Raw genomic sequence first — 27,034 nt, 5'->3', positions numbered from 1 at the left:
TGACATGAACCTCTGATCCAAACATAGTGCCCTTCAGTGGTTCAAACCAAGGTCCGGTGCCTAACCCTGACACCTCTATCTAGATCCATTTAGAAGCTGTTGGCCTTCAAATGAAATCAAATTTTATTGGTCACATACTCATATTTAGCAGATGTTATTGCGGGTGTAGCGAAATGCTTGTGTTCCTAGCTCCCACAGTGCAGTAGTATCTAACAATTCACAACAATACACACAAATCTAAAAGTACAAGAATGGAATTAAGAAATACATAAATATTAGGACGAACAATGTCAGAGTGGCATTGACTAAAATACAGTAGAATAGAATACAGTATGTAAACATTATTAAAGTGACTAGTGTTCCATTATTAAAGTGGCCAGTGATTCCATGTCTATGTATGGTCAGCAGCCTCAAAGGTGCAGGGTTGAGTAACTGGGTGGTAGCCGGCTAGTGATGACTATTTAACAGTCTGATGGCTATGAGATAGAAGCTGTCTCTCGGTCCCAGCTTTGATGCACCTGTACTGACCTTGCCTTCTGGATGATAGTGGGGTGAACAGGCCATGGCTCGGGTGATCTTTTTGGCATTCCTGTGACATCGGGTGCTGTAGGTGTCTTGGAGGGCAGGCAGTGTGCTCCCGGTGATGTGTTGGGCAGACTGCACCACCCTCTGCAGTGCAGTTGCCGTACAAGGTGATGATATAGCCCGACAGGATGGTCTCAATTGTGCATCTGTAAAGGTTTGTGAGGGTCTTAGGGGCCAAGCCAAATTTTTTCAGCTTCCTGAGGTTAAAGAGGTTCTGTCGCCACACTGTCTGTGTGGGTGGACTATTTCAGATTGTCAGTGATATGTACGCCAAGGAACTTGAAGCTTTCCACCTTCTCTACTGCGGTCCCGTCGATGTGGATAGGGGCGTGCTCCCTTTGCTGTTTCCTGAAGTCCACGATCAGCTCATTTGTTTTGTTGACGTTGAAGGAGAGGTTATTTTCCTGCCACCACTCGGCCAGGGCCCTCACCTCCTCCCTGTAGGATGTCTCGTCATTGTTGGTAATCAAGCCTACTATTGTTGTGTCGTCTGCAAACTTGATGATCGAGTTAGAGGCGTATGTGGCCACACAGTCATGGGTGAACAGGGAGTACAGGAGGGGGCTGAGCACACACCCTTGTGGGACCCATGTGTTGAGGATCAGTGAAGTTGAGGTGGCCCGTCAGGAAGTCCAGGACCCAGTTGCACAGGGCGGGGTTCAGACCCATGGCCCCAAGCTTAACTCTTACATCTAGATGTTCCGCTAGCGGAACACCGCTCCAATATCCAATGATAGGGCGTGGCGCGAATTACAAACTCCTCAAAAATCCCAAAACTTCAATTTTTCAAACATATGACTATTTTACACTATTTTAAAGACAAGACTCTCCTTTATCTAACCACATTGTCCGATTTCAAAAAGGCTTTACAACTAAAGCAAAACATTAGATTATGTCAGGAGAGTACCCAGCCAGAAATAATCAGACACCCATTTTTCAAGCTAGCATATAATGTCACAAAAACCAAAACCACAGCTAAATGCAGCACTAACCTTTGATGATCTTCATCAGATGACACTCCTAGGACATTATGTTATACAATACATGCATGTTTTGTTCAATCAAGTTCATATTTATATCAAAAAACAGCTTTTTACATTAGCATGTGACGTTCAGAACTAGCATACCCACCGAAACTTCCGGTGAATTTATTAAATTACTCACGATAAAAGTTCACAAAAAATATAACAATTATTTTAAGAATTATAGATACAGAACTCCTTTATGCAATCGCTATGTCCGATTTTAAAATAGCTTTTCGGTGAAAGCACATTTTGCAATATTCTGAGTAGATAGCCCGGCCATCATGGCTAGCTATTTTGACACCCACCAAGTTTGGCACTCACCAAACTCAGATTTACTATAAGAAAAATTGGATTACCTTTGCTGTTCTTCGTCAGAATGCACTCCCAGGACTTCTACTTCAACAACAAATGTTGGTTTGGTTCCAAATAATCCATAGTTCTATCCAAATAGCTGCGTTTGTTCTTGCGTTCAAGACACTATCCGAAGGGTGACGCACCGGCGCGTATCGTGACAAAAAAATTCAAAATATTCCATTACCGTACTTCGAAGCATGTCAAACGCTGTTTAAAATCAATTTTTATGCGATTTTTCTCGTAAAATAGCGATAATATTCCGACCGGGCGACGTTGTTTTCGTTCAAAGACTGAAAATGTAAAATGGACTCTTCACGTGCACGCGCACGCCCGTTTCATTGTTCTCAGATCGACCACTATCCAAATGCGTTACTGTTTTTCAGCCAGGGACTGCAGAGTCATCATTCAACGTTCTGGCGCCTTCTGAGATCCTATGGGAGTCTTAGAAAATGTCACGTTACAGCAGAGATACTCTATTTTCCATAAAGAGGCTATAGAAGGCCAAGAAATGGTCAGAGAGGGCACTTCCTGTATGCAATCTTCTCAGGTTTTGGCCTGCCATATGAGTTCTGTTATACTCACAGACACCATTCAAACAGTTTTAGAAACTTTAGGGTGTTTTCTATCCAAATCAAACAATTATATGCATATTCTAGTTTCTGGGCAGGAGTAATAACCAGATTAAATCGGGTACTTTTTTTATCCGGCCGTGAAAATACTGCCCCCTATCCTAAACAGGTTAATGATGAACTTGGAGGGTACTATGGTGTTGAATGCTGAGCTATAGTCAATGAACAGCATTTTTACATAGGTATTTCTCTTGTCCAAATTGGATAGGTCAGTGTGCAGTGTGATGACGATTGCATTGTCTGTGGATCTATTGGGGCGGTAAGCAAATTGAAGTGGGTCTAGGGTGGCAGGTAAGGTGGAGGTGATATGATCCTTAACTCATCTCTCAAAGCACTTCATGATGACAGAAGTGAGTGATACGGGGTGATAGTCCTTTAGTTCAGTTACCTTTGCTTTCTTGAGTACAGGAACAATGGTGGACATATTGAAGCAAGTGGGGGACAGCAGACTGGGATAGGGAGAGATTGAATATGTTCGTAAACACTCAAGCCAGCTGGTCTGCGTATGCTCTGAGGATGCGGCTATGGATGCCGGCTGGGCCGGCAGCTTTGCGACGGTTAACGCGTAAATGTCTTACTCATATCGGCCACAGAGAATGAGAGCCACAGTCCTTGGGAGCGGGCCGCGTTGGTGGCACTGTGTTATCCTCAAAGCGGGCGAAGAAGGTGTTTAGCTTGTCCGCGAGCAAGACAGCGGTGTCCGCGATGTGGCTGGTTTTCCCTTTGTAATCTGTGATTGTCTGCCACATACGTCTCGTGTCTGAGCCGTTGAATTGTGACTCCACTTTGTCTCTGTACTGATGTTTTGCCTGTTTGATTGAATAACAGAGGGAATAACTACACTGTTTGTATTCAACCAATTCCCAGTCACCTTGCAGTGGTTAAATGCGGTGGTTTGTGTTTTCAGTTTTGCGTGAATACTGCCATCTATCCACGGTTTCTGGTTCCCTATACACTTTCTGATAAACTCAGTCACTGTTTCCGTGTATACATCAATGTTATTCTCAGAAGATACCCGGAACATATCCCAGTCCGCGTGATGAAAACAATCTTGAAGCATGGATTCCGATTGGTCAGACCAGCATTGAATAGACCTTAGCATGGGTACTTCCTCTTTGAGTTTCTGCCTATAGGAAGGGAGGAGCAAAATGGAGTCGTGATCTGATTTTTCCGAAGGGAGGGCGAGGGAGTTGCAGTGGTTGAGCGTTTTACCAGAGCGAGTACTACAGTAAATGTGTTGATATAACTTCTGTAGCGTTTTCCTAAAATTTGCTTTGTTAACCTCTCTATGATATGTGGAACGAAATCGTCCCACCTACGTAACAGCCAGTGGAATCCTGTGGCGCGTTATTCAAATACCTTAGAAATGCTATTACTTCAATTTCTCAAACATATGACTATTTTACACCATTTTAAAGAAGACTCTCGTTAATCTAACCACACTGTCCAATTTCAAAAAGGCTTTACAACGAAAGCAAAACATTAGATTATGTCAGCAGAGTACCCAGCCAGAAATAATCAGACACCCATTTTTCAAGCTAGCATATAATGTCACAAAAAACAAAACCACAACTAAATGCAGCACTAACCTTTGATGATCTTCATCAGATGACACCCCTAGGACATTATGTTATACAATACATGCATGTTTTGTTCAATCAAGTTCATATTTCTATCAAAAACCAGCCTTTTACATTAGCATGTGACGTTCAGAACTAGCATACCCCCCGCAAACTTCCGGTGAATTTACTAAATTACTCACGATAAACGTTCACAAAAAACACAACAATTATTTTAAGAATTATAGATACAGAACTCCTCTATGCACTCGCTATGTCTGATTTTAAAATAGCTTTTCGGTGAAAGCACATTTTGCAATATTCTAAGTAGATAGCCCGGCATCACAGGGCTAGCTATTTAGACACCCACCAAGTTTAGCCCTCACCAAAGTCAGATTTACTATAAGAAAAATGTTATTACCTTTGCTGTTCTTCATCAGAATGCACTCCCAGGACTTCTACTTCAATAACAAATGTTGGTTTGGTTCAAAATAATCCATAGTTATGTTCAAATATCCTCTGTTTTGTTCGTGCGTTCAAGACACTATCCGAAGGGTAAATAAGGGTGACGCGCCCGACGCGTTTCGTGACAAAAAAAATCTAAATATTCCATTACCGTACTTCGAAGCATGTCAACCGCTGTTTAAAATCAATTTTTATGCCATTTTTCTCGTAAAAAAGCGATTATATTCCGACCGGGAATCTGTGTTTTAGTACAAAGAGAGAGAAAATAAAAACATGGGGTCGCCTCGTGCACGCGCCTCAGTCTGATTGTCCTCTGATAGACCACTTACCAAAGGCGCTAATGTTTTTCAGCCAGGGGCTGGAATTACATCATTCAGCTTTTTCCCGGGTTCTGAGAGCCTATGGGAGCCGTAGGAAGTGTCACGTTACAGCAAAGATCCTAAGTTTTCAATAAACAGAGTCAAGAAGCTCAAGGAATGGTCAGAGAGGGCACTTACTGTACAGAATATTCTCAGGTTTTTGCCTGCCATATGAGTTCTGTTATACTCACAGACACCATTCAAACAGTTTTAGAAACTTTAGGGTGTTTTCTATCCAAAGCCAATAATTATATGCATATTCTAGTTTCTGGGCAGTAGTAATAACCAGATTAAATCGGGTACGTTTTTTATCCGGCCGTGTAAATACTGCCCCCTAGCCCTAACAGGTTAAAATTCCCAGCTACAATAAATGCGGCCTCAGGATATGTGGTTTCCAGTTTGCATGAGGTCCAGAGTCATTCTTTGAGGGCCGTCGTGGTATCGGCTTGAGGGGGAATATACACGGCTGTGACTATAACCGAAGAGAATTCTCTTAGGAGGTAATAGGGTTGGCATTTGATTGTGAGGTATTCTAGGTCAGGTGAACAAAAGGACTTGAGTTCTGTATGTTATCACAATCACACCATGAGTAGTTAATCATGAAGCATACACCACTGCCTTTCTTCTTCCCGGAGAGTTCTTTACTCCTGTCTGTGCGATGTACTGAGAACCCAGCTGGCTGTATGGAATGGGACAGTGATTCCGTGAAACAGAGTATGTTACAGTCCCTGAAGTCTCTCTGGAAGGAGATCCTCACCCTGAGCTCGTCTACTTTATTGTCCAGAGACTGAACATTAGCGAGTAGTATACTCGGAAGCGGTGGATGATGTGCACGCCTCCTGAGTTGGACTAGAAGTCCACTCAGAATACCTCTTCTCCGCCGGTGGCGTCTTGTAGCAGCCTCTGGGATAAGTTCAATTGCCCTGGAGAGTGCGGACAAAGGATCCAATTCAGGAAAGTCATATTCCTGGTCGTAATGCTGGTGAGTTACCACCGCTCTGATATCCAAAAGTTATTTCCGGCTCTATGTAATAACACAAAAAATACTACAAAGTTGCTTAGGAGCTAAATGCAGATCTGCCATGTCTGTCGGCACCATTCCGTTTCAGTGGCTCTTCTATATGCAGTTTGATTGGTTCCCTCTACTGGGAGACACTTTTGCACTTGATGTGTGCCGTCCTGAAATCTGACTAGACAGACCGTTTCCCTGTGAGTTTTCAGCATCCCCCACCTGTCAGCACCCCATGACCAGTGTCAGTCTGCTGTCTGTTTCCACCGTTCTCTCTCCTAATCTAAAAGTACTTTTCCCTCATCTTTTTCTAGACAAGGCATACATATTTTTTATAGTTTCTATCTTCTCTTCCAGTCAGTGTTTAAAGAAGGGATTATAGATAACCTTCTGAATTAAATGTGTACTACAGCCTACAGCCCTACAGCCAGTGCTGCTCCGTCTCCCTCCCACCGCAAAGCTGCTTCTAATTTGGTGTACTTTGGGTGAACTTCGACTGTTTCCTATTGACTCTCTTTCTCCACCCGCCTGGTGTATGTGAGCTGTTTGTGTGAGCTACGTGCTCCTGCAGTAAACCCAGAGGAAGAGGGGGAGAAAAACACTTCCAGCTTGAATAAACGGCCAGGGGAGAGGTGGGGTTGTGGAGGTAACTGGATGTACATGTGTGGCTCTAGTAAGTTAGGCCGTACTGTGGTATTGGTAGGACAGTTTCCTCGTGCAACACAGCACTACTAGCGATAGTTTGGGTTTTAGAAAAATGTAGTTATCAGTGCCCTCAACTGTATCAATTCAGGCCAACGTGTAGGTGTAGTATATCCCCTAATTCTTCCCGTACTGCCCAGTGCTTGTCTCTCCACCTCTTCACGGGTAGATCATCACGGCTTCCTCTCAGTATAGCCCAAACACACAACAGGCTAACCCCAGGGACACTCAGGAAATGCATCTCTGTCTTTCATTCTCTCTCTACCCATCTCCATATTTCTCTCTAATGCACACTGCCTTTTCCCTATCTCTTTTTTATTTTCCCTGTCTCGTTCTTCCTGTTAATTTTCTCTCTCTGTTTGTTAAAAGTAGGGCCATTGTAAATGGATCGCTGCAGTATAACAGTCATTTGGACGTAACTGTGGTCTCATGAGTACAGTGTAGAAACCGTCCATGTCCTGATTCCATGTCGTTGTGATATAATTGTGCTAAATGGTGTGTGTGTGGAACAGATCTTGCCTTAGGTACCTCCCTCCTAGCCATCTGTGAGGTCCGTAGACCATGTGGGTGAAGAGTCCTGATTGTTTTTATGTCACTGGTCATCTGTCTATCTGACCGTTAGCATGGGGACAATGTGGTGGACAGCAGGTAGGGACAGGTGGACATAGTGAGGATAGACATGGTTGATTGGCCCACACATTATTTTTTAGTGATCTATAGGACCCTTCTTCTTCTTCTACTACTTCACCACGCACAGCAAGCCATAGCCATAACAGTGCTCCTTCCCGACTCAGCCTCTGTCTTTTCGCTTATTCTTTCCCCCCATTCAGAGGTTGACCTCCCTCCCTCCCTCCTCCTCCAGGCTGGGTGTGTTTTCCTGTTTGACCATGCTGGCTGGTTCAGCAGGGGGCTAAGAGTTCAGCAGGATAAGCTATGAGACATTTTTCACACACACACACACACACACACACACACACACACACACCTGTTATGTTCTTCTATCCTCATGGGGACCTAAAATACATTTGAATTCAAAATCCTATTTTCCCTAACCCCTAACTCTAAACTTAACCCTAATGTTAACCCGTAACCCAAACCCTAAACATAACCCCTAAACATAAAATAGGCTTTGTCCTCATGGGCATGTGGGAAATGTCCCCACGAGGTAGAATTTTCCTTGTTTTGCTATACTTGTGGGGACTTTTGGGGATTTTAGGTCCCCACAAGTATATAAGAACCAACACACAAAAACACACACACACACACACACACACACACACACACACACACACACACACAGAGTATTCTCACATGCACACTGAAACAAACACACACTGCTCCCACCTCTTGGTTTGTCTTGTCAGTCGCTGGTCTTTAGTCTCCGTAATGGTGCTGGTGTGTAGGTATGTTAACATGTGGTGAAGTTAGTTCGCTGCAGAGCCAAAGCTTAATCACCCAGAAAATTGAGAAAAAGCTCCCCAGCGCCCGATATATAGTGCTGTACACGCACACACACACACACAGAGACACACTCACATAGACACGCGTACACACAATCAAACACACATACACACAACACCGAAGGGGGGGAATGCATCTGCCTTTATGTGCTCTATCTGTCTGCAGGTAGCCACACTCCCAGATCCAACCATGAGTTTCAAATAGGCAGCGCCGTGTGTCATGTAAAAATCTTCCCAGAGTGAAATAATTCCCAATCGTTCTGAATGTGTTGTGATTGTGATGTCATGTAACATTTCTCACAGCGTGAAATTGTTCCCAGTTCAGTAATTGCACGCTTGTCTCTTTGTGTGGATGGCTGAGCTCATGTGGCTGTCTCACACACCCTCCCTCGCCCTTGATTTAGCTAGCTAGCATAATTAGCAGTCAGTTGGTCGAGATGGCTTGTTCTCAGAGGTGTGCAGTTTTAGCTTGTTTGTATAGCTAAATAAACAAATCTAAAAGGTACATTTTAGCCAAAGTATAAACAACTGTTTCACAACTCCACTTGTTACTTTTGATAACCAAATGTATTTAGCTAGCGATCTGCCATTCTGTGCATCACATGATAGGCTACACTAGCTAGCTAGCACAACTAGCTATCTTATAACATTACCCACCATTCTTGAGTGGAAAGTAAATGGCAGCACTGCAAATAAATGCAATGCCAATTTGTGGTAAAGACAAATAAACCATTAAAACTACTACCAAAGATTGATATAACTAACCCATGGTACTGCAATTTCTCCAAAATAATCTGTTTTTGCTGTCAGTTGTCACTTTAGCCTGTAATGTGGAACTAAAGACTTGACTGTGTTGCAAGTGTGTCTTCCAAGTTTGTCACCAGAATATTACCAAGGAGAAAGCAAGTCATTGATGTCATTTATGGCCATATATTTAATTAGTGGGTTGATAAAAGAAATTGACAGTGAAATATTTGAGTGAACAGATTTTGTTTCAGGGTATAAGAGGAAAAGACAGGCTATCCAAAAGAAAAATATCATCCTCCCACTGGCAGATATTAGACCATGTAAAACCTTCATAAACAGGTCATGTCTCAGCAATCTACTATCTTATAGCAAGTGTTTGACACTTTAAAAATACAATTTAATGAATTGATATGACCCCACACCAAATTGAGATGCTGACCAACAAAAATAAAGTTGTAGATTTCTGTATATTTCCAACCATTTAGGGTTGTTTTTGTCGCACTGCTTTTCTCTATCTTGGTTCTCAACTGGCCTACCTGGTTAAATAAAGGTGAAATAAAAAAATGAAACAATTTAGGGTAATAGAATGAACCAAGGTTCAGCACTATGGCTGTTTTTACACAGGCAACCACATTCTGAACTATTGGCATAAACAATAATTGGGCAAAAGACCAATTAGTAGAAAAATTATCAGAATTGGGCTGCATGTGTAAACACAACCTATGTAGCTTCATCAACCCTCCTTGAAGAAGGTGCTGAATGTAGGTTATTTCCATTAAATCAGGGGTGTCAGACTCATTCCATGGAGGGCCTGGTGCACGTGTCAAATTCATTCCATGGAGGGCTGAGTGTCTGCAGGTTTTCGCTCCTCCCTTGTACTTGATGAATTACGGTCACTAATTAGTAAAGAACTCTGCTCACCTGGTTGTCTAGGTCTTAATTGGAATGAACTGCAAAAATCACTGAAGCTGGAGACACATATCTCCCTCACTAGCTTTAAGCACCAGCTGTCAGAGTAGCTCACAGATCACTGCACCTGTACATAGCCCATCTGTAAATAGCCCATCCAACTACCTCATCCCATACTGTATTTATTTATTTATCTTGCTCCTTAGCACCCCAGTATCTCTACTTGCACATTCATCTTCTGCACATCTACCATTCCAGTGTTTAATTGCTATATTGTAATTACTTCGCCAACATGGCCTATTTATTGCCTTACCTGCCTTATCTTACCTCATTTGCACACACTGTATATATACTTTTTCTACTGTATTATTGACTGTATGTTTGTTTATTCCATGTGTAACTGTGTTGTTGTATGTGTCGAACTGCTTTGCTTTATCTTGGCCAGGTCGCAGTTGTAAATGAGAACTTGTTCTCAACTAGCCTACCTGGTTAAATAAAGGTGAAATAAAAAAAATTGAAAGGAAAAAACAAAAACCCTGAAGACATTTCTGCAATAAAATACAACATTTTCTTATGTAGCCCTTTACACTCGTACCCGGCAACTTTTGCAAATGTTTTGTTGTCTGAGTGAGGGAAATGCTGTAAATTTAAGAAGACTGTATTTTGAAAGATGAGACATTGAAGATTATAATAAATACCTGTCATACACAGTGTCAACGTTTTTGATCACTATGTTGATGTACAGTTAGTTACAAGATGACATGGCGCCATACCCTGGGTTATTCTGAACAGAATTAGCCTATGTTTGTCTATTGTAAAGAATGCACTCATAATGATTCCTTTCTATGCGCACCAAATTATGATCCATTTCCCTGAATTGTATTGCGAAAGCCTAACACTAATATCGTATTTAAAACTTCGCTAGTGTCATGTCCTGACCAGTAAAGGGGTCATTTGTCATTGTAGTATGGTCAGGGCGTGGCAGGGGGTGTTGTTTTTGTGTGTTTTGGGGTTGGTTTATTTAGAGGGGATTTGTTCTAGTTGTCATTTTCTATGTTCATTTTCTATGTGTGGCCGAGTATGGTTTCCAATCAGAGGCAGGTGTCTTTCGTTGTCTCTGATTGGAAGCCATACTTAGGCAGCCCTTTTTTCCTTTGGGTTTGTGGGTGGCTGTTTTCTGTACGGAACTGTTTGGTCGTTTGTTTATTTTGTTTGAGTGTTCTCTCTAAATAAAGAAGGAAGATGAGCACTATACCCGCTGCGCCTTGGTCTGTCCCTTACGACGCTTGTGACAGCTAGTCATGTTGGCAATAGAACAAGCCTTCAAATGATGACCACCTGACCCATATTGCTATTTATAATGAACCATTTCTAGATTACGTAATTGTGTTATGGCGAGGATGCAGAGTTGTGTTCCAAACAAAACTACAAGTGTGCTTGCTCTAGTTCCTCAATGGCACAGCTAGGAAAGCTCAAAGAACACACCTTATAGTTGAAGTGCATAGAAATGACTTAGGAACTGTGAACACTTTGTAGAGGTGTGGCCACTTGGAGACACCAGTTAGTCTTCTCACTCAAACCCTTGTCATTACTTTGTATTATGTTGCACCTACCCCATATTTTCCAGGAATATTCTTATTATGTTACTGATTGTATTCAGAGTATTTTCAGATTTCGATAATATTTCTGCTATTGTTCTGTCCTCACCTTTGGTCTAATAATTTCCCCATAATCTCCAAACTGTTCCCTTTCAATTGCTACCATGGTTATACAGTGGAAGTCGGAGGTTTACATACACCTTAGCCAAATACATTTAAACTCAGTTTTTCACAATTCCTGACATTTAATCCTAGTAAAAATTCCCTGTCTTAGGTCAGCTATGATCTCCACTTTATTTTAAGAATGCGAAATGTCAGAATAATAGTAGAGAGAAGGATTCATTTCAGCTTTTATTTCTTTCATCACATTCCCAGTGGGTCAGAAGTTTACATACACTCAAAAAGTATTTGGTAGCATTGTCCTTAAATTGTTTAACTTGGCTCAAGTGTTTCGGGTAGACTTCCACAAGCTTCCCACAATAAATTGGGTGAATTTTGGCACATTCCTCCTGACAGAGCTGGTGTAACTGAGTCAGGTTTGTAGGCCTTCTTGCTCGCACACGCTTTTTCAGTTCTGCCCACAAATTTGAGGTCAGGGCTTTGTGATGGCCACTCCAATACCTTGACTTTGTTGTCCTTAAGCCATTTTGCCACAACTTTGGAAGTATGCTTGGGGTCATTGTCCATTTGGAAGACCCATTTGCGACCAAGCTTTAACTTCCTGACTGATGTCTTGAGATGTTGCTTCAATATAGCCACATAATTTTCCTGCTTCATGATGCCATTTATTTTGTGAAGTGCACCAGTCCCTCCTGCAGCAAAGCACCTGCACAACATGATGCTGCCACCCCCGTGCTTCACGGTTGGGATGGAGTTCTTCGTCTTGCAAGCCTCCCCCTTTTTCCTCCAAACCTAACAATGGTTATTATAGCCAAACAGTTATATTTTTGTTTCATCAGACCAGAGGACATTTCTCCAAAAAGTACGATCTTTGTCCCCATGTGCAGTTGCAAACCGTAGTCTGGCTTTTTTATGGCGGTTTTGGAGCAGTGGCTTCTTTCTTGCTGAGCGGCCTTTCAGGTTATGTCGATATAGGACTCGTTTTACTGTGGATATAGATACTTTTGTACCTGTTTCCTCCAGCATCTTCACAAGGTCCTTTGCTGTTGTTTTGGGATTCATTTTCACTTTTCACACCAAAGTACGTTCATCTCTGGGAGGCAGAACGTGTCTCTTTCCTGAGCGGTATGACGGCTGCGTGATCCCATGGTGTTTATACTTGCGTACTATTGTTTGTACAGATGAACGTGGTACCTTCATGCGTTTGGAAATTGCTCCCAAGGATGAACCAGACTTGTGGAGGTCTACAATTTGTTTTTCTGAGGTCTGATTTCTTTAGGTTTTTCCATGATGTCAAGCAAAGAGGCAGAGTTTGAAGGTAGGCCTTGATATACATCCACAGGTACACCTCCAATTGACTCAAATTATGTCAATTAGCCTATCAGAAGCTTCTAAAGCCATGACATCATTTTCTGGAATTTTCCAAGCTGTTTAAAGGCACAGTCAACTTAGTGTATTGTAACTTCTGACCCACTGGAATTGTGATACAGTGAATTATAAATAATCTGTCTGTAAACAATTGTTGGATAAATTGCTTGTGTCATGCACAAAGTAGATGTTCTAACTGACTTGCCAAAACTATACCAGAAGTCCCCACAAGAATAGTAAACAAACAAAAATTGGACCAACTGGGGACATTTTGTTGGTCCCCACAAGGTCAAATGTTATTTCTAGGGGGTTTAGGGTTAAGGTTAGAATTAGGTTTCGGGTTAGGCACTAGAGTTAGTTTTAGGGTTGGAGCTAGGGTTAGGGTTAAGGTTAGGTTTACGGGTTAGGGTATGGGTTAGGGTTAGGTTTAGGGTAAATTGGATTTTGAATGGGACTGAATTGTGTGCCCCCACAAGGTTAGTTGTAGAAAACTGTGTGTGCTTTGGAAACGCTCTGATATATAATCTGTCAGTACCAATGTGTTATATTCTACACAACATGTTGTAGCATCTGTAGTGTTCAGTACTGTACCAGCTGCAAAGATGTATATACATTTCTCTTATGGTCACTAGTTGTGCTACAGCTTGCTGATGTGAACACGCAACAGCTTGTTTTACATATTACATGTGATGCATGTCCCTCGATGTTGCCACACACACACACACACATGAACACACACACACCTTTACATATTACATCTGATTAAACACATGATACATGTCCCCCGCTGTCTCTGGCCCTGCACGGCTTGTCTCTCTCACTCACATTACATATTAAAGTGGTGGATCGTATCTCCCTGTGTGTGTGTGTGTGTGTGTGTGTGTGTGTGTGTGTGGTCGGTCGGTCGGTCGGTCGGTCCATTCCTCATACAATTTCATTATAGAAGAGGTGGCTTCAACACTGCGGCTGCAGACTGCAGCAAGACTGGAGACTCCAAAAACTGAAAACCATTTTGTAGGCTACATTTGCAACAATGAGCTAGCACACACACACACACACACACACAGAGAGACACACACAGCTAGCTGACCTGACTTCAATAAAAACAAATATCTTTCTGTCCTCATAAATTATACCAGGTTCCAGGAAGAGGGTGTTTGCACTTCAGAGAGAAAACATTAATGCAAGTGAACTGCTTGTTTTCATTTATTTAGACTCAACTTATTGAATGAATATTTGGACCAACATACAGTCAGTTAACAAGCACTAAACAAGCACAAAAACATGAATCAGAGATGTTTGCGTAGTACGATATTGATTACTATCAGCAACACACTATATACAGATGATAGCAAAGTGACTCACTCCAACTGACTAGCCAGTTGCACTAGTTTCTGTTTGCTTTGGGATTTGATTGACAAATAACAAGTCTGTTTGATTCACCAGAGGGGAAGCAGAGGTCACTATGAATCATGCAGTAGTACTATTATTCACCGTCATGACAGTTCTACACTCACACTGTCCTTTATATATCCCAAAGAGATTGGCAATATAACAGGTAAACAAACATGGACAAGCACACAGAAACACACACACACAATGGGTCAATGTGACCCATTTTTGACCCATCTACTGTATGTGTCAAATTGGCCCAGAACACCTTTTTGAACATAATACAAGGGTAAATTGAATTCCATGTGGGGCCAAGGGCCAGAAACAGATCGAGGGGTTGCTCGCTAATAGATGTATCTAATAGATGTATAATTGAGTTTAAGCTGATGAAGAATGGAAGAATATAATCTAATCAGTCAACCAACATGCTCCCAACAAACTAATCAACACTGCTCTGATCTGCTCAACTCTCCATGCAGATAGATCTATAGACGGTCAGGCCCTTGATCAAGCTACATATATTCCTGAGTAGGGTTGCAAAATTCTGTGAACTTTCAATAAATTCCTTGGTTTTCTCAAAATCCCAGTTGGAGGATTCCACCCAGGATTTCTGGAAAACCAGAGAATTTATTAAAGTTGAAAGGCTATAACATGAAGTAATCATGGACAATTTCCACTTTAATAACGTTTATTTTTTCAACCTTTATGTTTAAACTCAGTCAAGACACAGGCGGACTTTTCAAAACCCATTAGAAAGAAACCCACTGGCTCAAAAGTTTGCTTTTGTTCACTCTGAATGACTGCTGTATCAGTCAGACCACTAGGGTTGTTCTGAGAACTCATTCCAGGGTTCTGGAGGTTCTATATGAACTCATTCAATATCACAATCTTTGTGTTTCCGTTCCAGTAACATCAAAATAGAAATAAAGTGGCCACTCAGAACCACTGTAGGATGAGTATGTGGACACAGTAATTGCATGCCAACGATTTGCTACTGTGTGCCCGGATTTCAGTTCATTCAGTACCTTTAGTTCATTCACTCAGGAAATGGGTTTTGAATGCTCTACCATTACCATCCTGTCCCATACTAAAACATGTACCCTCTTATTCTTTCCGCAAAACATTTTTCCATCTGGGACTAATAAAGAACTAATCATCTTCTTCTGTTGTGTCTCTGCAGCCATCGAGACCCAGAGCACCAGTTCTGAGGAGCTGGTCCCAAGCCCCCCGTCCCCCCTGCCCCCGCCCCGTGTCTACAAGCCCTGCTTCGTGTGCCAGGACAAGTCCTCGGGGTACCACTATGGTGTCAGCGCCTGCGAGGGCTGCAAGGTAAGTCAATGTTCCGTACCAACATATACACCAAAACCATCAACGTATACACCCCAACCAGCAACATACACACCAAAACTATCAATATACACACCAAAACCATCAACATATACACCAAAACCAGCAACATATACACCCCAACCAGCAACATACACACCAAAACCATCAACATGTACACCCCAACCAGCAACATACACACCAAAACCATCAATATACAGTGAGGGAAAAAAGTATTTGATCCCCTGCTGATTTTGTACGTTTGCCCACTGACAAAGAAATGATCAGTCTATAATTTTAATGGTAGGTTTATTTGAACAGTGAGAGACAGAATAACAACAAAAAAATCCTGAAAAATGCATGTCAAAGATGTTATAAAATGATTAGAATTTTAGTGAGGGAAATAAGTATTTGACCCCTCTGCAAAACATGACTTAGTACTTGGTGGCAAAACCCTTGTTGGCAATCACAGAGGTCAGACGTTTCTTGTAGTTGGCCACCAGGTTTGCACACATCTCAGGAGGGATTTTGTCCCACTCCTCTTTGCAGATCTTCTCCAAGTCATTAAGGTTTCGAGGCTGACGTTTGGCAACTCGAACCTTCAGCTCCCTCCACAGATTTTCTATGGGATTAAGGTCTGGAGACTGGCTAGGCCACTCCAGGACCTTAATGTGCTTCTTTGTTGTCCTGTCCCCTTAGAAGAAAAACACCCCCAAAGCATAATGTTTCCACCTCCATGTTTGACGGTGGGGATGAGGTTCTTGGGGTCATAGGCAGCATTCCTCCTCCTCCAAACACAGCGAGTTGAGTTGATGCCAAAGAGCTCCATTTTGGTCTCATCTGACCACAACACTTTCACCCAGTTGTCCTCTGAATCATTCAGATGTTCATTGGCAAACTTCAGACGGGCATGTATATGTATTCTTGAGCAGGGGGACCTTGCGGGCGCTGCAGGATTTCAGTCCTTCACGGCGTAGTGTGTTACCAATTGTTTTCTTGGTGACTATGGTCCCAGCTGCCTTGAGATCATTGACAAGATTCTCCCGTGTAGTTCTGGGCTGATTCCTCACCGTTCTCATGATCATTGCAACTCCACGAGGTGAGATCATGCATGGAGCCCCAAGCCGAGGGAGATTGACAGTTCTTTTGTGTTTCTTCCATTTGCGAATAATCGCACCAACTTTTATCACCTTCTCACCAAGCTGCTTGGCGATGGTCTTGTAGCCCATTCCAGCCTTGTGTAGGTCTACAATCTTGTCCCTGACATCCTTGGAGTGCTCTTTGATCTTGGCCATGGTGGAGAGTTTGGAATCTGATTGATTGATTGCTTCTGTGGACAGGTGTCTTTTATACAGGTAACAAACTGAGATTAGGAGCACTCCCTTTAAGAGTTCTCAGCTCAGCTCGTTACCTGTATAAAAGACACCTGGGAGCCAGAAATCTTTCTGATTGAGAGGGGGTCAAATACTTATTTCCCTCATTAAAATGCAAATCAATTTATAACATTTCTGACATGCGTTTTGTTGTTATTCTGTCTCTCACTGTTCAAATAAACCTACCATTAAAATTATAGACTGATAATTTCTTTGTCAGTGGGCAAACGTACAAAATCAGCAGGGGATCAAATAGTTTTTTCCCTCACTGTACACACCAAAACCATCAACATACACACAGGTGGTGGGTGGCGGGACACAATGCAAATAGCCCGGTTAGCCAATGTGCGGGGGCACTGGTTGGTCGGGCTAATTGAGGTAGTATGTATATATGTACATGAATGTATAGTTAAAGGATGTAGCTGTGTGCATACAGAACATACAACCCTTTGGTTGACACTCCAGTCCAGTGTGGTTCTGGAGGCTGAATAGTCATCTTCATTCTATCTCTCCTGCTGTAATCAAAAGGCTGGAATGTCTGGAATTTAGGCCTGGGGGGAGGAGAGGGAGGGTGGTGATCAACTCTCTCATTAGGGTCAGGGTCAAACACAGGTCTCTCTGGCCCTCCTATCCAGCCATGAATCTAATGCTATTTACATTTAACATTTTTGTAATTTAGCAGACTTACAGTAGTGAGTGCATACATTTTCATTAATACTGGTCCCCCGTGGGAATCGAACACCCAACCATTGTGTTGCAAGTGCCATGCTCTACTGACTAAGCCCAGCTTAGGTCTGGTGTGACCCTGTACCTCCAGCCCCACGACCTGATAATACCACCTAGAGTCAGACATACAGCAAATATATACAGTACCATGGGGGTATAGATGCATTGAGGTTAGAACATAGCTACAGAAATGTGGGGAAGTCAATAGAAAACACAAACAAATGCATGCAATCACACACACACACATATACACACATCAATAGAAAACACACACACGCATGCACACACACACACACACACACATATACACACATCAATAGAAAACGCACGCATGCACACACACACACACACACACACACACACACACACACACACACACACACACACACACACACACACACACACACACACACCAAACATAACTATTTAGTGGGGCCAAGCACATTCCTTCTACTCCTGCACCCTGACTGGACTGCAGATGGTATCAGCTCTGAAATAAAAGGACAGATGGGGGTTTAAATTGTAAGCAGAATGAAACAGCCAGCTAGCTCTCTCTACGCTGATTCTCTCTCTCTACGGTGATTCTGATAATATGGGATATGGCCTAACGTGGTGGGGTGATTTAATTCCATAAATACATCTATCCTCTCTTTCTCTCTCTCACTCTCACTGCCCCCCATATCTCTCTCCTGGTCTCCCTTCCTCTCTCTCTTCTGTCTCTCCGCTGACTGGCCAGTAGCAGGATGTAAAAATAGCAGAATTCATGGTATAATAGCTTTGATTTCTGTGACATCTTGACTCGGGGGGATTAAGCCAGAGATTAAGGCTTTTTCCTTGTTGTATTCCTGTCTCCATGGCGAGGGCATTGTTGTCATGGGGTGTGAGGGCCGAGCCCCTCCATTGGACAGAGTCAATTGAGCGTGCTCTCTCTCTCCGCAGCTGTAGGGTTTTAGCTGCTAAATCACTGCACGCTCTGTCTATCTCTCACTCTCCCTCTCTCTCTGTCTATCTCTCACTCTCCCTCTCTCTCTGTCTATCTCTCACTCTCCCTCTCTCTCTGTCTATCTCTCACTCTCTCTCTCTCTGTCTATCTCTCCCTCTCTCTCTGTCTATCTCTTCCTCTCTCCCTCTCTCTGTCTGTCTATCTCTTCCTCTCTCTCTCTCTCTGCCTCTGTATCTCTCCCCCTCTCTCTATATATCTCCCTCTTCCTCTCCCTCTCTCTCCCTCATATTAAAGGGCCCTCAACTGTCCTGTGAATGATCGAATTACACCGGCAAACACACACACAGCTTGTGCTGTGTGTATGTGTGTATATGTACATGTCACTCATCTTATAACTGGATGTTTCAGCTCAGTTAAAGCTTGAGATAGAGATGGAGTACAAAGACAAAAGCTTTTTTCGGATTCCTACATAGAAATATTGTCATATGTTACACACACACACACATGCATGCATGCACGCTCATACAGTCAAACACGCACGCACACACACAGACAGACAGACACACTCACAGACACACTCACACACAAGCACTTGCACGCCAATACATTAGTCAAGCTGCCCAGATGTCCATTTATTATGACTTCTTGATCTGTCTAACTTGATTTAAAGTTGTCCAGTCTTACAGCAGACAGAGCCTTACCTACCAACACTGCTGCTTTTTTGGTCAGGGCTCACTTAAAAAAAGAGTTGTCAATCTCAATGTCTACCCTGCTTTTATAAAGGATACATACAAAGTAAAGACATGCCTGTTGAATTCCCCTTAGATACACCCACTTCTCACGCTGTGTGTGGTTCATTAGACGACTACGCTGACTACATACTGTATACACGCAATGAGAGAGATGAGAGAGACGTGATGAGAGAGAGACAACAGCAGATGAGAGAGAGACACGCCAGAAGAGAAGACACAGTCTACGGCAGATGTGATCATGCCAGAACACACTCAACTCATTTACATCATATGACACCAGCAATGCTCGCCTTTGTTTGATATCTTGAAGAGAGCTGATTTGAATTGGTAAAATGGCGAGCAGACATGTGGGCTCCCATAAGTACATGCATATGCAGTGGTAGCGGTGCGCTAGGGGGGTTATGCTACTTCTTATGGGTATTCAGTGAAAGTCAAGACAACTCAAACCAAAGGCCCCCTCCACTACTGTTCAGGTGAGACAGTTGTGTCCTACACCTTTGTGACTTCATCCCTCTTGGGGTTCTGAAACTGTCCCCACAGAGAGCAATGAGGACCAACTCAACACAGCTCACAGCAATGCACCAGATCTGGGTCAAATACCTTTGAATACTTGAAACAGTGGAACAAAACACATTCTTTTTACCATACAGTTTCTTAGAGTTTGCACTTTTGGGAACTATTCTGATAGTTTGATAGTGGGGAAAACTATATAAAGAATAACGTTAATTATTTGAAGGTGTTTGACCCATGTATTTGACTTACAGTATGTCTGTAGATCACATAAACTTTAAGACATAATTAACATAGTGTACCAGAGTTCCCAAGGGCAATAGACTAGGCCTAGGGCCTCTTTCTCCTACAAAACCCATAAGATTAATAAAAATCATATTGTCTGCTCTCTGTCAATAGAAAGGATAGCTTCACTGCCTCTGAGAAAAGAAGAATAACCTATAGTGAAGAGAATAAGAACAGAAGAATAACCTATAATGAAGAGAATAAGAACAGAAGAATAACCTATAATGAAGAGAATAAGAACAGAATAATAACCTATAATGAAGAGAATAAGAACAGAATAATAACCTATAGTGAAGAGAATAAGAACAGAATAATAACCTATAGTGAAGAGAATAAGAACAGAATAATAACCTATAATGAAGAGAATAAGAACAGAATAATAACCTATAATGAAGAGAATAAGAACAGAATAATAACCTATAGTGAAGAGAATAAGAACAGAATAATAACCTATAGTGAAGAGAATAAGAACAGAATAATAACCTATAGTGAAGAGAATAAGAACAGAATAATAACCTATAGTGAAGAGAATAAGAACAGAATAATAACCTATAGTGAAGAGAATAAGAACAGAAGAATAACCTATAGTGAAGAGAATAAGAACAGAAGAATAACCTATAGTGAAGAGAATAAGAACAGAAGAATAACCTATAGTGAAGAGAATAAGAACAGAAGAATAACCTATAGCGAAGAGAATAAGAACAGAATAATAACCTATAGTGAAGAGAATAAGAACAGAATAATAACCTATAGTGAAGAGAATAAGAACAGAATAATAACCTATAGTGAAGAGAATAAGAACAGAATAATAACCTATAGTGAAGAGAATAAGAACAGAAGAATAACCTATAAGAACAGAAGAATACACTATAGGGCTTAGATACACAGACAATGCTTTACTTTTATTTCCCTACTTTAGTTCAGTGTACAGCACAGGAGGCTGATGGTGTACAGTATGGATAACAAAACATATTTTGAATCTAGAAGGACATCATATAATAAATGTTAGAGAATCACAAAAGCATCATCTCAGGTCTCAATTTTAGGATATTGGGTTTTGTCAATGCCCATGACAAAGGCTATAGATTTTTCAAGTAGTCTCATATCTCTACAGCTTTAAAAGTCTACAGCTTTTATAGGTTGGACCCGGTCCACATCTTCTTTCTTGGGCTGACTGAAAAGCTTCAAGCTTCACTGAAAAAGGATAGATATATTTGTCTGTTCAGTGTATAGTGTAAGGATGATTCAACTACACAGTTCACAGAGCATTCTATCCTTATGATATAACCTAACGAGTGCTGCGCCTCAATTAGTGAGCCTGTGTGTCTACAGAAAAACATCTGGTGAACAATACAGAGTAGTTACCTAAATCTACCCTCTATTGTAGCTAGAGTTGCACATTTTAGGGAATATTCAGAGGAAAGTTTCCAAACTTTCCGTGGGAATTAACGGGAATATATGGGAATTAACGGAAATATATGCAAATGAATATTAATACCATTTAAATGTAGATTTTTTTTACATTGGAAATGTTTTACCTTATCTTAAGTAGACATAATTGCAAATTATTAAATCCTTCCAATAGAAAAAAATATTAAATATAGTTATGAATTGAACTTTAATTAAATGAGTTGACTCTTCACATGGGATGTTTTCACTGAACAACAAAAGAAAGGGAATATTGAATGATCCCCAATGATCCATCGCAACTCCCAGAAACCTTTTCAGCATTGTAACGGCTGTCGTCTGAAGAAGTGGACCAAGGTGCAGCGGAGTTAGTGTTCATTATTAGAATTTAATATCAACAACATGAACACTATACAAAACAAGAAAAGAGTAAACCGACAGCAAACAGTCCTGTCTGGAACAAAACACTGACAGAAACAATTACCCACAAACCCAAAGGAAAAACATGCTCCTTATGTGTGACTCCCAATCAGCAGCAACGAGCTTCAGCTGTGCCTGATTGGGAGCCACACACACGGCCCAAAACAAAGAAATACAAAAACATAGAAAAAGGAACATAGAACGCCCACCCAATGTAACACCCTGGCCTAACCAAAATAAAGAACAAAAACCCCTCTCTATGGCCAGGGCGTTACAGTACCCCCCCCCCAAAGGTGCGGACTCCGGCCGCAAAACCTGACTCTGAAGGGGAGGGTCCGGGTGGGCCTTCTTACGGCGGCGGCTCAGGTGCGGGACGTGGCCTCTGCTCCACCCTTGACGTCGCCCTCTTAGGTGGCGCACCTGGCCGCGCCGAAGATCTGGTGGGCGACGCTGACTGCGCCCGGCTGGCGGGCGGCGATGGTTGCGCCCGGCTGGCGGGCGACCCTTGTTGCGCCCGGCTGGCGGCCGGCGATGGTTGCGCCCGGCTGGCGGGCGACCCTGGCTGCGCCCGGCTGGCGGGCGGCGATGGTTGCGCCCGGCTGGCGGGCGACCCTGGCTGCTCCGACGGCACTGACCCAGGATTCACCAGGCTGGGGAGACATGACAGAGGCCTGTCCCTAGGTGTAGGCACAGGACTCACCGGGCTGGCGGGCGTCCCTGGCCACTCTGGCAGTTCAGGGCAGTCTGGCCACTCTGGCAGTTCGGGGCAGTCTGGCCACTCCGGCAGTTCGGGGCAGTCTGGCCACTCCGGCAGTTCGGGGCAGTCTGGCCACTCCGGCAGTTCGGGGCAGTCTGGCCACTCCGGCAGTTCGGGGCAGTCTGGCCACTCCGGTAGTTCGGGGCAGTCTGGCCACTCCGGCAGTTCGGGGCAGTCTGGCCACTCCGGCAGTTCGGGGCAGTCTGGCCACTCCGGCAGTTCGGGGCAGTCTGGCCACTCCGGCAGTTCGGGGCAGTCTGGCCACTCCGGCAGTTCAGCGCAGTCTGGCCACTCCGGCAGTTCAGCGCAGTCTGGCCACTCCGGCAGTTCAGCGCAGTCTGGCCTCTCCGGCAGTTCAGCGCAGTCTGGCCACTCCGGCAGTTCAGCGCAGTCTGGCCACTCCGGCAGTTCAGCGCAGTCTGGCCACTCCGGCAGTTCAGCGCAGTCTGGCCTCTCCGGCAGTTCAGCGCAGTCTGGCCACTCTGGCAGTTCAGCGCAGTCTGACCTCTCTGGCGACTGTTGACTGGCGGGCAGCTCTGACGACTGTTGACTGGCGGGCAGCTCTGACGACTGTTGACTGGCGGGCAGCTCTGACGACTGTTGACTGGCGGGCAGCTCTGGTGATGGTTGACTGGCGGGCAGCTCTGACGACTGTTGACTGGCGGGCAGCTCTGACGACTGTTGACTGGCGGGCAGCTCTGACGACTGTTGACTGGCGGGCAGCTCTGACGACTGTTGACTGGCGGGCAGCTCTGGTGATGGTTGACTGGCGGGCAGCTCTGACGACTGTTGACTGGCGGGCAGCTCTGACGACTGTTGACTGGCGGGCAGCTCTGACGACTGTTGACTGGCGGGCAGCTCCGACGACTGTTGACTGGCGGGCAGCTCTGACGACTGCTGACTGGCAGGGCTGGGGACACGCACCTTGGGCTTGGTGCGGGGAGCAGGGACGGGCCGGACAGGACTGTGGACACGCACCTTGGGCTTGGTGCGGGGAGCAGGGACGGACCGGACAGGACTGGGGACATGCACTGTGGACTTGGTGCGGGGAGCAGGGACGGGCCAGACAGGACTGTGAACACGCACTGGTGAACTGAAGCGTGGAGCCGGTTTTGCCACTCGTCCTGGCTGGATGCCCTTCCTAGCACGGCATGTGCTGGGCATGTCCACCGGACGCACCGGGCTGTGCGGACGCACTGGCGACACAGCGCGCAACTCCGCATCCCATGGCTCCTCCTCCAGATCTTCCTTCAGCAGGTCCTCAATAAACCACCTCATCTCCGTCTCCTCCTCTGCCGTCATCCCCCACGAGAGCAGTGGTCTGGGCTCCTCCTCTGCCCTTCCGGACCACCCCATTAGCCCCCCCCAAAAATTTTCTTGGGGGTGTCTTCCGGGCTTCCTCGACCGACGCCAGTGACCCCGTCTGCTGGCCGGCGTCTCCTCCATTGCCCGGACCTCCCTCTTCCGCTGCTTGGTCCCTTGGTGGTGGGTAATTCTGTAACGGCTGTCGTCTGAAGAAGTGGACCAAGGTGCAGCGGAGTTAGTGTTCATTATTAGAATTTAATATCAACAACATGAACACTATACAAAACAAGAAAAGAGTAAACCGACAGCAAACAGTCCTGTCTGGAACAAAACACTGACAGAAACAATTACCCACAAACCCAAAGGAAAAACATGCTCCTTATGTGTGACTCCCAATCAGCAGCAACGAGCTTCAGCTGTGCCTGATTGGGAGCCACACACACGGCCCAAAACAAAGAAATACAAAAACATAGAAAAAGGAACATAGAACGCCCACCCAATGTAACACCCTGGCCTAACCAAAATAAAGAACAAAAACCCCTCTCTATGGCCAGGGCGTTACAAGCATACATCTGTAAAATGATAGTCTAGAAACTCAAGCCTTGGTTGTCTTCCTCTCAGGCTTCCCTGTATTCTCCCTGGACCTCCTCAATGTCCACCTCTTGAACATCAGATTCTGAGGCCTCATCTTCACTGTCACCTTCCAACCTTGTAGAGGATGGCTCGTTGTCAGGCTCAAAAAGCCTCAGATTTGCCCGGATGGCCACCAATTTTTCAACCCATGTATTTGTCAGCCTGTGTATGTGTGTGTTCCCAAACAAGGACCAGTTGCGCTCTGAGGCGGCTGATGTTGGTGGGATTTGGAGGATGATGGAGGCAACAGGGGAAAGAGCCTCAGATCCACAAAGTCCCTTCCACCAGGTGGCTGATTAGATATGTTGGCATGACTGCCATATTGCATCTCCATCCCAAAGCCCTTGCTTGGAAGTGTACTTCGCCAGACTGCCAAGAACCTTGCCCTCATCCAGGCCAAGGTGGCGAGACACAGTAGCAATGACACCATAGGCCTTGATGATCTCTGCACCAGACTGGATGCTCTTACCAGCATACTTGGGGTCCAACATGTACACTGCAGCGTGTATCGGCTTCAGGCAGAAGTCTTCGCGCTTTTTGATGTATTTCAGAACTGCAGTTTCCTCTGCTTGGCGCAACAGTGAAGTGGGCAGGGCAGTATGGATTTCTTCCCTTACATCTGCAAGCAGAGTCTGAACATCAGAAAGGATGGCATTGTCTCCCTCAATCCGTGCAATGGCTACTGCTATAGGTTTCAGGAGTTTCAAGCTGCTTACCACTCTCTCCCAAAATACACCACCCAGGAGGATCCTGTTGATGGTGATATGGCCATTTCTTGGAGAGACTCCTTCCTCTCCAGGAGACTGTCAAACATGATGACAACACCACCCCAACGGGTGTTGCTGGGCAGCTTCAATGTGGTGCTCTTATTCTTCTCACTTTTCTTGGTGAGGTAGATTGCTGCTATAACTTGATGACCCTTCACATACCTAACCATTTCCTTGGCTCTCTTGTAGAGTATCCATTGTTTTCAGTGCCATGATGTCCTTGAGGAGCAGATTAAATGCATGAGCAGCACAGCCAATGGGTGTGATGTGACGGTAGGAATCCTCAACTTTAGACCAAGCAGCCTTCATGTTCGCAGCATTGTCTGTCACCAGTGCAAATACCTTCTGTGGTCCAAGGTCATTGATGACTGCCATCAGCTCATCTGCAATGTAGAGACTAGAGGTTGACCGATTAGGATTTTTCAACGCCGATACCGATTATTGGAGGACCAAAAAAATGCTGATACCGATTAATCGGACGATTTTTTTATATATATATTTGTATTAATGACAATTACAACAATACTGAATGAACACTTATTTTAACTTAATATAATGCATCAATAAAATCAATTTAGTCTCAAATAAATAATGAAACATGTTCAATTTGGTTTAAATAATGCAAAAACAAAGTGTTGGAGAAGAAAGTAAAAGTGTAATATGTGCCATGTAAAAGCTAACGTTTAAGTTCCTTGCTCAGAACATGAGAACATATGAAAGCTGGTGGTTCCTTTTAACATGAGTCTTCAATATTCCCAGGTAAGACGTTTTAGGTTGTAGTTATTATAGGACTATTTCTCTATACCATTTGTATTTCATATACCTTTGACTATTGGATGTTCTAATAGGTACTTTAGTATTGCCAGCCTAATCTCGGGAGTTGATAGACTTGAAGGCATAAACAGTGCAATGCTTGAAGCACAGCGAAGAGCTGCTGGCAAATGCAGGAAAGTGCTGTTTGAATGAATGCTTACGAGCCTGCTGCTGCCTACCACCGCTCAGTGTGACTGCTCTATTAAATCATAGACTTAATTATAATATAATAACACACAGAAATATGAGTCTTAGGTCATTAATATGGTCAAATCCGGAAACTATTAATTTAAAAAACTAAACGTTTATTCTTTCAGTGAAATACGGAACCGTTCCGTATTTTATCTAACAGGTGGCATCCCTAAGTCTAAATATTGCTGTTACATTGCACAACCTTCAATGTTATGTCATAATTATGTACAATTCTGGCAAATTAATTACGGTCTTTGTTAGGAAGAAATGGTGTGCAGGAGTTTGAGCCAGGCTACCCAAACTGCTGCATATACCCCGACTCTGTCACGTCCTGACCAGTAATAGGGGTTATTTGTTATTATAGTTTGGTCAGGATGTGGCAGGGGGTATTTGTTTTATGTGGTTCGGGGGTTGTGTGTATGTAGAGGGGTGTTGTATTTATGTGTTCCGGGTAGTTGTTTTTGCATTGCTTTCGTGTATAGCCTGCGAAACTGTTGGACTGTCGTTTCATTGTTTATAGTTTTTTTTCGTGTCCACTTTAATA

The 27,034-nt window shown here is 43.7% G+C and overlaps 1 protein-coding gene across 1 annotated transcript in view; it reads left to right on the top strand.

The window, feature by feature from the left end:
* The window catches only part of LOC115175687 (retinoic acid receptor alpha-A-like), a 107,940-nt gene that overhangs the window by 7,925 nt on the left and 72,981 nt on the right, over positions 1-27,034 (top strand). Inside the window, exon 2 of the mRNA XM_029735125.1 lies at positions 15,462-15,610. Within this exon, the coding sequence (XP_029590985.1) occupies positions 15,462-15,610 (149 nt within the window). The remainder of the gene's footprint in view (positions 1-15,461; positions 15,611-27,034) is intronic.

Source organism: Salmo trutta, chromosome 36 (assembly GCF_901001165.1).
Source record: "Salmo trutta chromosome 36, fSalTru1.1, whole genome shotgun sequence".
NCBI lineage: Eukaryota > Metazoa > Chordata > Actinopteri > Salmoniformes > Salmonidae > Salmo > Salmo trutta.
Note: the sequence above shows the minus strand (reverse complement) of the source record. Positions and strands in the feature narration are given on the sequence as shown.